Below are 12,392 nucleotides of genomic sequence, written 5' to 3' on the forward strand. Positions count from 1 at the left end.
CTTATTTATTGGTTCACAAAGTATATAGACTGCTTCTCACGCATAATAAATAAAATTTTCAGCCAGTTATACCTGGTACCTGGTATGGATAACAATGACAAGCTAAATCCTTAAAACGAACAAGCCACAGAAAATTCATTCTAGACAATGTTGTGGATTCAAAAGGATACTTAAAATATCAGATGTCTCTGTTGCATGTTACAATGATTTCATGTACTTAAATCTGATTTCAAATTAATTTTCAAGAACTTAGCATTTATATTTTTCCTTAAATATGGTTAATCACATGTTTCTCTGGAATCAGAGTTTCAAGACTATTAAAAGTCTTTAGTAATAAACAAAATTATGTAAATCTAATATTAAAATAACTAGTTAGATAGATACTATATAGTTTCTAAATTCATGTAGGAGTATTGCATCAATTGAATCCAATGAAATTATTAAGAGATATACATGAATGTTGAAGAAGTGAGGTGTTAAAATTGAAAAACCTATTGACCATTTTATTTCATACCCATACTTCACATATTCATCCATTACTATACCATGACTGAAAAATTCTTAGCTCTGGCATTAACTGAAATTATTCACATACATCTGTTTGATTTCCTGCAAAAGACGAGTCATTCATTACCTTAAGGTGTAAGTAACACTGTAAGTCATAGCTTACATATACTACTTTTGATGAAAACTGAGTCTATATTTTAGTTTTTTAAATAATTGAATAATATTAATGGATAGGAGTATTAGGGCCTTAAAAACAAAATATATTTCATATCCAAATAATATTTTACTTAACTGATGAATTTTCTGGGCAAAACAATTTTTGGATAAAATTTCCTGTTATATGACTTCTGTTCACTGAGACAACTAGGCAACAGGGCTGCACTTGGAATTATTTTAGGGCATAGCATAGTGGATGTGTAACGTTTTCTATCAGTGCAGGGAAATCTTGTAAACTAGAGACCAGCATTAGTACACCACTAGCAGCCTGTGCAAACATATGTGGACTCGTGGAGAAAGTCCAAACCTCCAACTACCTCTCATTCTTAAATGTGCTCAAACCACAGCTTAAAATGTATAAACTGAGGACCAGCTATTAGTTGCTCATAATAGGTAGTCTCCAAAACCCAATGCTTTGGTCTTCAGCTGAGGAAACCAGAATCTTCAAAACAGAGGAGCTGAGACCTACAGCTGACAGCACTGAGTGGACACCTGAGTCTCCTTAAAGAATCCCTTGATACTACTCATGTTAAATGAGTTCCTCCACTCTAAAGAGATATTCCTGAGACTATCAGGAATCCCAAAGTGATGCAGAGATGCCTGGACTCTTCAAAAGATTCTCTTTGCAAAATTGAGTATAACTGCCTTCATGTGGATATAACTGACCATGAGCTATCATATAAAGGAAAGAAGGGAGACAGAATATTGGCACAACCCAAGGTCAAAGGACCAACACACCAACACTGATGTTATTATAGACAACATCCATTAACAGTCACGGTTCAAGACCTGCTCCCTCCACTGTCACTGACAGAAGCAAAGGAACTCATCACAGGCAGAGTCATGGAGTGCAACTGCAAGAGTCCATTCCCACTACAGCAAACTGCAGGGTAATGACCACGCTCTGCTTGCCGAACTACATCTGCTTGGCCTCTGGGACTTACTAGAGGAAATCAGTTTCTCTAGGAAACACTTCCTATTACCACCCCCTATACTTCTAAATTAGATGTTATTCCTATGTATAACCTTATGCTTAATCAAATTAGCACGTATAGCAAAAATTATTAGAGTGATATAATTAATTTTTATCTTGAACACTAGAATGTAAAATTTCCTGCAAACAGAAACCATAATTATTTTCTTTTTACATCCCCAGGACCAAGCCCAGTGCCTAGCACATGGTTAGTGGTCAGTAAATGTTTGCTGAATGAACAGAAGTTGAATAAAGGCACCACCACCACCATTGGCACATCTGCCACATTAATGATTGGGAGGTGGGTTGATAAGATTCCTTAAAAAACACCCAGACTTAACTGTTCTTAAAAAAAAAAAAAAAAGATGAACAGCTTGAACTGAAAGTGTTATAACATAGTCTTGCAATATGCAGTTATTATAACATCAGAAAGTATCAGTGAATGTGCCATCATTGATTAAATAACACCTTGTAGGACTAGGCATGGAGACATACCATTTATTATAATGATAGTATTTTACTGCCATAAATATTTAAAATGCAGGAAGTTAGTTTAGAAAAAAAGTAAATTTAAAAACATCTGTATATTTTTAGGATTCTTTTTTTCTATATGTTAAACTTATTTGAAGCCTTCAAATGATTTTATTATTTATTTTCTAGTATCTTGTTACAAAATATTTGAAAATTCACCTAGTTATTTAGATTAGCACAGCTAATATAACTGAATTAAAAACTCATTGCTTTATATTAGCTCATGCTCTAAGATTTCCTTTTTTTGAAAAAATGGCTTTACAAAAAGGTAGTTCAATTTTGAAAACAGTATTATGCAGAGATTTCTGATTAAAAAAACATATTTACTTCATTAGAAGATACAGAAACACTGAAATCTCTGCATATTTTCCTGTTCTTTATGGAAGACAAATAAACATTAATTTACTATATGCCCCTTTAAAATTAACTTGCTTTTTCTAAAACATCCTTGAAACAATAGGGGGATATCTTGAAATCTGGGCTGAATTGTGTATTTTGGATACATTTTATAGACAAAGATGTGATCATGGCAATCATAATCAGAGAATAAAGCAGACTTGAATTTGTGTCACAAGTGCAGAAAATAAAGCTTGAATAAGTAGTCAGAAGTAAGTGCTGCAAATACAAAGCCAAAAATACAGTGCATTAAGTACTTCACATGCTCAGGGAGTTTCAGCTTAACTCTTACATGCAACTCCATGAAAGTCTACTATAAAGTGTGTGTTAAATGATTTCTGTCCCCTAAAGACAAAACTACTCAAAACTTTTAAAATCTCTTAACCACTACACATTTTTATAATACCAGAGAAGAAAAAGATAAATTATTAATTTTTAAAATTACCCAGCAATTCCATTGCATCATCTTCATTATCAATATCTTCTTCTGCTACAGATGGGGTGGGGCTATGGACAGACTCAAAAGAATCTTGAGAGAGCATTGCTGCCAGAAGTTTCTTATGTCGCTGTTGCTGCTGTTTTAATCCTTTAGTCTTGGGCTCCACTTTTAAGCTGAAGAAACAGTAAATGTTCATTTTCATTGATGCTGACATCATCAATTAGCTGTGGTAACTAAGGAAAATCTACAAACAAATTTTCAATTATTTTGCTTTGCAAATGTATGCACAGTAAAATTTTCCCCAAGGATAATGGAAATATAGACTGCCTTCTTTCTAAGACATCCTTTGATACCTCATTAACAATTTCCTAGATGAGTGTATGTGAAGAACAGGACAGACAGACACCTGGTCCATTTAAGAAAGGAGGTGCTGACTAGCTTCTAAGAACTGTTGCTGTGTGGGAATTAAAGCTCACTATTAATGGATTTTCTAAATTTTATTAGAGGAGGTAGAAAGTCCAGATCATTATGAGAAATTCCCTGATTTACAAAAAAATGCATGTTGAGCAAAACACAAGTAATGGGATAACTACTTTAACATATACAATAAGATTTTTTAACATGAAAACTTTAAAATAAGTTTCCTCACTTGTCCTATCATGCTGCCTAGAAGTGGGAATAGGACAGGGTAGGAGAAGGGATAGAACCAGAATTGGCATTTCAATGTTTCTCAGAGTCTTCCAGTCTAAGAGTCTTTGGAAATGTGGAAGAGTTTCCTTGTGATAAGCCAGCCTCTTTGGGTAAATGCTCAGTCCTTCCTGGTTCTCTCTTCCAACTTCCCAGGACAGTGTCTGACCGGAACACTTACACATCCATGTGGTACCTGTGCATAGTTTTAAAAATTGTCCCAAAGTTCTCTTCTCTATAATCAGATCTCTTTCCATATCATCACCCAGAGGAAGACAATGGCAAATGTCACCCAATGAAGGGAAAAGATGGATGAAGAAGAGAAGGAAGAAGAGGTAAGTCTCTCTAAAAGTGCTCAGAAAGCCCGGCCAGGGGGAAGGCAAATGGGCAGGAGGAAGTTATATACACTGTCCCCAGTCCTAGCAGCCTAAAACACAGAAGAGGCTCAGTTTAAATAAATTAAAAAAAAAAAAACAGTTAAGTTTCAGGGCACAGATAGAACATTTCAACCTGTCTTAAACAGAACTGCCAAGCTCAACACTGTCTCCTGAATGCTTTTACAGAGGCTTAATGGTACTTCCTTTTCTTCTTCATCCATCTTTTCCTTTCATTGGGTGACATTTACCGTTTTCTTCCTCTGCCCGATGATACAGAAAGAAATCGGATTATAGAGAAGAGAACTTTGGGACAGTTTTTAAAACTATGTACATTTACCATGTGGACATGTAAGTGTTCCAGTCAGACACTGTCCTGGGAAGTTGGAGGAGAGAACCAGGAAGGACTGAGCATTTACCTAAAGGAGGTTGGAAATGGCAAAACGACATTGTATGTTGTCAGCGGGCAAGGATTAATCAGCTGCTCCTCACTAGTTCACCTCAAAGTTAGGGTGGATATGAGAGAAGATCAAGGGAAACAAAATCAAATGGTGGAGAAAAAGCTTTCTCTTTCCCTCAGGTTAAGACTAGTTAAATTCAGAAGGAATGACAGAATCAGAAAATCACCATTAGGCAACCACCAATGTAGTAACTGTTCAGGCAATGATCATCAATGGATGGATGCTAATGCCCTCTGCTGACAGACCGCCAGCGGAGAAGGACTACCAAAAATCTCAAGGTGTCTTCCAACATATTACTTATGTTTTTAATTGAATTTCTTTGCCTTGAAGCAATTATAGATTTATATGCTCTTGTAAGAAATAAGAGAGAGAGATCCTGTGCACCCTTTATGCAGTTTCCCTTAAAGGTAACATCTTTTAAAACAATGGCACAATATCACAGCCAGGATACTGACAATAATACAGTTCTTCAGTATTACTTAGATTCTCATTTTAACTGGACTCATGTGTGCGTGCCTCTCCATGTATGTGGTTCCAGACAATTCCAGCACTTTCCTAGGTTTGTGTATTAAGTACCATCACCACAGTCAAGGTTCAGACAAGATCAGATACTACAACGTTTCCTCATGTTGTTCTTTTCTAACCATCACCACCTTCCTCCATACCCTTCTTTCTGCATCCCTCATTTCTGGCAACCACAAGTCGATTCTCCTTTCCTATAATTTTCTGATTTCAATAATGTATACTAATGAACTCGTACAGTATGTAATCTCTTAGGATTTGCTTTCCTCATGCAGTGTAATTCCCTGGAGATTCATTAATGTTACTGTGTGTATCAAAAGCCCACTTATTTTCTTTGCTGTGTAGTATTCCATGGCATGGATATACTTCGGTTTCTCTATAACCATTCACTCACTGAAGGACATCCGGGATTTCTTAAGCTTTCTGGCTATTTAGAGCTGCCATGAACATTCAGGTACATGTTTTTGTGTGAATGTTAGGTGTCCATTATTCTGAGATAAATGCCCAAAAGTACGAATGCTAGGGCATACGGTAGTTGCATGTTTAGCTCTTTTAAAGTTTTTGTTTTATATAATTTTTAAAGGTGACTCTCCATTTACCATTATACAAAATAATGGCTATTTCCCCCATCCTGCACAATCCATCCTTGAGCTTATCTTAAATTCAATAGTTCGTATCTCACCCCAATCCCTATATTTCCCCCCACACACAGTGGTAACCATTAGTTTGTTCTCTATATCTGTGAGTGTGCTTCTTTTTTGCTATATTCACTAGTTGGTTATATTTTTCAGATTCCACATATACATGATATTATATAGTATCTGTCTTTCTCTGACATTTCACTTGACACAGTGCTCTCCAAATCCATCCATGTTGCTGCAAATGGCAAAATCTTGTTCTTTTTATGGCTGAGTAGTTCCATTGTGTATGTGTTTGCACACAGACACACACACACATGATAACATGTCACATCTTCTTTATCCATTCATCTGTTGATAGAAATTTAGGTTGCTTCCACATCTTGGAATTGCAAATAATGTTGCAATGAACACTGGGGTATGTGTATATTTTCATTTTTTCAGATATATACCCAGGAATGGAACTGGGTCATACAGTGGTTCTACCTTCAGTTTTCTGAGAAACCTCCATACACTTTTTTCCACAATGACTGCATCAATTTACATTCCCACTATTGCGAGACATGTTTCTACAATATTTTCTTAGCCTCTTTGCTGAAAACTCCATCTTGTCCTGCTTTACTTTATTCCATCTTCCTGCTTGAAAAACAGTCGCAATGATGGTAAATGACTTTAGCTTAAGAACAAAGACCAAAGGCATAAGTTATTCATAGGGTCAGCTGGGAATGAGGACTTAATGCATTGGTCTAGGCACTCCGGACCTGTGCAGACTGGCACACCGTTTGCACAGCATGATACATCCTCTTAAGAATAAAAGAGGAGTAAGGACACATGTACTCCAATGTTCATTGCAGCACTATTTACAATAGCCAAGACATGGAAACAACCTAAATGTCCATCGACAGAGGAGTGGATCCAGAAGATGTGGTACATATACACAATGGAATATTTCTCAGCCATCAAAACGAACAAAATACCAGCATTTTTAGCAACATGGATGGACCTAGAAACTATCATGCTAAGTGAAGTCAGCCATACAATGAGACACCAACATCAAATGCTTTCACTGACATGTGGAATCTGATAAAAGGACAGACGGAACTTCTTTGCAGAACAGATGCTGACTCACAGACATTGAAAAACTTATGGTCTCTGGAGGAGACAGTTTGGGGGGTGGGGGGATGTGCTTGGGCTGTGGGATGGAAATCCTGTGAAATCAGATTGTTATGATCATTACACAGCTACAGATGTGATAAATTCATTTGAGTAAGAAAAAAATGAAAAAAAAAAAAAGAATAAAAGAGGAGCCTCATGGCCCCAAGGGGTTTATGAGGGGTCATTAGCTGGATATGCATTAGCAAGGAGAACCGAGGTGCAAACCTAGGCACTCTGGGTTGCTGCAGATAGGCACACGGTCTGCAGAAGCATAGTGGTGATTCTCTAGATGCAATGCATAGATAGCTGATGCCAAGCTTCCTCAAATGCTAATGATTGTTAAATGCCTAAAGGTCAGAATAAAAGCTTATGCAACCGGCTATGTGACTTTTAAAACAACTTAAAAAAACTATATCTTGCACCTACAACCCCCTTCTTACTTGACGTAATCCTAAAGAACACAATAAAAGCAGTGTGGTTTCTTAAGGTGGGGCTCTTGGTCCCTGAGACCTTGAGTCCCCGGTTCCCATCTTTACTTAAATGTCTCTGCGTCTTGTTTTATGTTAACTTTTTTCCTTAAGTTTCACAGCACCTGTTCTTCAGCCCCATCCTGCTGAGCTGGTCTTGGCAACCCACCAATAGTGTACAAGGGTTTCCTTTTCCCCATATCCTCGAAAACATGTTAATTGTGTTCTTTTTGATGACAGCCATTCTGATAAGTATATGATATCTCATTGTGGCTCTGATTTGCATCCTCTGATGATTAGCAATGTTTTGCTAATCATCAATGAAACATCTTTTCATCTACCTGTTGGCCATCCATATTTTCTCTTTGGAAAAAATGTCTATTAAGTTCATCTATTTTTGGAACATGGGAAATTGAACATAATCGACAATACCCCGGCAGGGCTGTCAGACTCAGAACCGACGCTCTGTCCACGTGAAGCCTGAAAGTGAAGCCGTTTCCTCTACTTGCAATGCTGTCAGCCCAGAAGCTGAGATGAAGGGTCCTGCCTGCCACAAGAGCGGCTATGATGGATCGATCGAGGCCAGGACTTTAGCACCCTCAATCTATAAAAAACACGGAACCACCAAACCTAGAGAACAGCAGGGGATGACAAAGAGACAAGATTCCAGAGTAGAAGGACTCAAGATCACCTCCTCTCACAAAAACACCAAAATTACAACTAACTGTTGAACAACCATCAACAAAATAGACTTGAAGCTACCAAAAAAGATATCCTATATCCAAAGACAAAGAAGAAGTCTCATCAAGATGGTAGGAGGGGTGCTTTCATGATATAAGCAATCCCATAACTGCCTGGTGGGTGACCCACAGACTGGAAAATAACTACATTGCAGAGGCTCTTCCACAGGAGTGGGAAAATTTGGAGCTCCATATCAGGTTCCCACGCCTGAGGGTCTGCATTGGGAGGAGGATCCCCTGGAGCATTTGACATTGAAGGCCAGTGAGGCTTAACCACAGGAGCTCCACAGGACTCAGGGAGACAGAGACTTAACTCCAGGAGGGCACACAGGGTTTCATGTGCACTGGATCACAGGACAAAGCAGGACAAAGAATCTGGATCAAGCCCACTGGGAGGTCTTGGAGGGTTCCTGAGAGAGCAGGGGTGGCCGTGGCTCACTGTGGAAGGACACTGGAGGCAGGGGTCCCAGGAATAATCATCTGTGTGAGCTCCTCTGAGGCTGCCATTTTGGAAAAATTTGGCCACACCCATCAGGGCTGAGAAGCCCCAGGACAGACAACAAACAGGGTGGGAACACAGCTCCACACATCAGCAAATAGGCTGCCCCCAGTCACACCCAGAGACAAGCCCCACCCACCAGAGGGATAAGAATAAGCTCCACCTACCAGTGGGCAGGCACCAGTCCCTGACATCAGGAAGCCCCTGTATCAATCAACTTCACCCACAAAGAGGCAGACACCTGAAGAAAGAGGCTATAACCCTCTAACCTGAAGAAAGGAGACCACACAAAAAGTTCTACAAAATGAAAAGTCAGAGAAACATGAGTCAGATGAAGGAACAAGACAAAACCCCAGAAGAACAGCTAAAAGAAGTGGTGATAGGATACCTGTCTGAAAAATACTTTAGAGTAATTCTAGTAAGGATGATCCAAGATTTTGGGAAAAAAATAGAGGCAAAGCTCAATGAATTAGAAGAAACGTTTAAGAAAGGAATAGAAGATTTAAATATTCAACAAGCACAGATGATCAACACAATAGCTGAAATAAAAAATTCTCTAGAAGAAAACAATAGCACAATACAGGAGGCAGAAGAACAAAAAAGTGAGGTGGCAGACAGACTGGTGGAAATCACTGATGTGGAACAGAATAAAGAAAAAAGAATGAGAAGAATTGAGGATGGTCTAAAAGAACTCTGGGACAACTTTAAATGCCCCAACATTTACAATATAGGGTTGTGAGAAGGAGAAGAGAGAGAGAAAGGGCCAGAGAAAATATTTGAAGAAATAATAACTGAAAACTTCCCTAACATGGGAAAGGAATCACTCACTCAAAGGAAGTACAACAAATACCATATAGAATAAACCCAAGGAGAAACACACCAAGACACATATTAATCAAACTGTCCAACATTAAAGTCAAAGAGCAAATATTGAAAGCAGCTAGGGAAAAGCAACAAATAACATACAAGGGAACCCCAATAAGGTTATCAGCTGATTTTTCAGTAGAAACTCTGCAGGCCAGAAGGTAGTGGCATGATATACTTAAAGTGATGAAAGGAAAAAACATGCAGCCAAGATTACTCTACCCAGCAAGGCTTTCTTTCAGATTTGAAGGAGAAGTCAAAATCTTTACAGACAAGCAAAGGCTAAGAGAATTCAGTGCCACCAAACCAGCTTTACAACAAATATTAAAGGAACTTCTCTAGGCAGAAAGAAAAGGCCACAACTAGAAAGAAGAAAATTACAATGAGGAGGCTCACCAGTAAAGGCAAACATTAGTAAAGGTAGGAAATCATCCACCCATAAATATGCCACCAAAAGCAGCAGTTGTGAGAAGAGGAAGGTACAAATGCAGGATCCTGGAAATGCATTTGCAATTAAGAGACCAGCAACTTAATCTTGTGTGTATATATAGACTCCTATATCAAAACCTCATGGTTACCACAAACCAAAAACCTACAGTAGATGCAATTCAAACACAACACTAAAGATAGTCATCAAACCACAAGAGAACAAAAGGGAAGAAAAAAGGCCAAGAGATAAAGGGCCAGAGAAAATCGACAAAAACAAATCCAAAACAATTAACAAAAGGCAGTAAGAACATACATATCAACAATTACCTTAAATATAAATGGACTAAATGCTCCAACCAAAAGACATAGACTGGCTGAATGGACACAAAAACAAGACCCATATATATGCTGTATAAAGAAGATGTGGTACACAAGCACACCCACAATGGAATATTATTCAGCCATAAAAAGGAATAAAATAATGCCATTTGCAGCAACATGGATGGGACCTAGAGATATTAAGTGAAGTTTGACAGTAAAAACAAACATCACATGATATCACTTATATGTGGAATCTAAAAAAAGATACAAATGAATTTATTGCAGAACAGACTCACAGACTTTAAACAAACTTATGGTTACCAAAGGAGACAGGTGGGGTGGGGGAAGGAGTGGACTGGGGATTTGAGCTTGGCACATGTACACTGTATATTGAATGCCTGGCCAGTGGGGACCTGCTGTCAGCACAGGGAACTCTACACAATCAATATTCTGTGATAATCTAAATGGGAAAAGAATCTGAAAAAGAATGGATGTGTGTATATGTGTAACTGAATCACTTTGCTGTATAGCAGAAATGATCACAACTTGTAAATCAACTCCACTTCAACAAAATTTTTTAATATGGGAAAAAAAAGTTCATCTATTTTTTAATTAAGTTTTTTTATGTTCAGTTTTATGAGGTGTTTATATATGTTGCATAATAGTCCCTTACTGGTCATATCATTTGTAAATATTTTATCCCATTCAGTAAGTTGTCTTTTTGTTTTGTTGACAGTTTCCTTTGCTGTGCATAACCTTGTAAGTTTTACTAGATCTCATTTATTTATTTTTTCTTTTATATCCTTTAAGAGACAGATTCAAAATGATATTGCCACAATTTATGTCAAAGAGCATTCTGCCTACGCTTTACTCTAGGAGTTTTACAGTATCTGATCTTAACATTTAGGCCTTTTTGAGTTTATTTATTTATTTTAAATTTTTTTGGTCTTTTTAGAGCCGCACCTACAGCATATAGAGGTTCTCAGGCTAGGGGTTGTTTTGGAGTTGTAGCTACCAGCCTATGCCACGTCCACAGCAATGCCAGATCCGAGCTGCATCTGTGACCTACACCACAGCTCACAGCAATGCCAGATCCTTAAACCACTGAGAGAGGCCAGGGATCAAACCTGCATCCTCATGGATACTAGCCTAGTTCATTACTGCTGATCCACAATGGAACTCCCTTGGGTTTATTTTTATATATGGTTCTAGAGAATATTCTAATTTCATCTTTTTACATGTACAGTTTCCCAGCACCACTTACTGAAGAGACTGTCTTTTCTCCACTGTATACCCTTGCTTCCCTTGCAGTAGATTAATTGATCATAAGCATGTGGGGTTATTTCTGGGCTCTCTATCCTGTTCCATTGACCCATGTGTCAGTTTTTGTGCCAGTGCCATAAGGGATGAAGCAAAAGCTGTTCTAACAGGGAAGTTTATAGTGATCCAGGCTTACCTCAGGAAACAAGAAAACTCTCAAATAAACAACCTAATCTTACACCTAAAGGAACTAGGGAAAAAAGAACAAACAAAACCTGAAGTTAGTAGAAGGAAATAAATTATAAAGATTAGAGCAGAAATGAATGAAACAGATTAAAAAAGCAATAGAAAAGATGAATGAAACTAAAAGTTGGTTCTTTGAAAAGATAAACAAAATTCATAAATCTTTATTTTTATTTATTTCTTAAAATATTTTTAGGGCCACACCTGTGGCATATGGAAGTTCCCAGGCTAGGGGTCCAAGTTGGAGTTGCAGGTGCCAGGCTACATCACAGCCATAGCAACATGGTATCTGTAACCATGTCTGCCATTAGCTGTGGTATAGGTTGCAATGTCGGCTCCTTAACCCACTGAGCAAGGCCAGGGATCGAATCTGATCCTCATGGATACTAGTCAGGTTCATAATGTACCAAGACACAATGGGAACTCTGGTAAATCTTTACTGAGCTAGATTCATGAAGAAAACAAAGGGAGAGAGCCCAAATCAATAAAATCAGAAATGAAAAAGGAGAAGCTACAACCAGTACCACAGAAATATAAAATATTATAAGAACCTACTATGAACAACTATATGCCAAAAAAAAAAAAATACAACCCAGAAGAAATGAACAAATTCTTAGAAAGGCACAATTTCCTAAGACTGAACCAGGAAGAAATAGAAAATTGAACAGAC

The 12,392-nt window shown here is 37.9% G+C and overlaps 1 protein-coding gene across 50 annotated transcripts in view; it reads right to left on the bottom strand.

Annotated features, from left to right (window-relative positions):
- C4H8orf34 (chromosome 4 C8orf34 homolog) overlaps positions 1–12,392 on the bottom strand; it is a 470,609-nt gene that overhangs the window by 331,607 nt on the left and 126,610 nt on the right. For all 50 annotated transcript variants that reach the window (XM_085022191.1, XM_085022168.1, XM_085022172.1 and 47 more), the window contains one exon: positions 3,069–3,235. In XM_085022191.1, the coding sequence (XP_084878317.1) occupies positions 3,069–3,235 (167 nt within the window). The remainder of the gene's footprint in view (positions 1–3,068; positions 3,236–12,392) is intronic.

This window comes from Sus scrofa, chromosome 4, assembly GCF_054392235.1.
Source record: "Sus scrofa isolate SSC_HxYL_T2T_F1_AM1 chromosome 4, Sscrofa_HxYL_maternal_Yorkshire_Landrace_v2.0, whole genome shotgun sequence".
NCBI lineage: Eukaryota > Metazoa > Chordata > Mammalia > Artiodactyla > Suidae > Sus > Sus scrofa.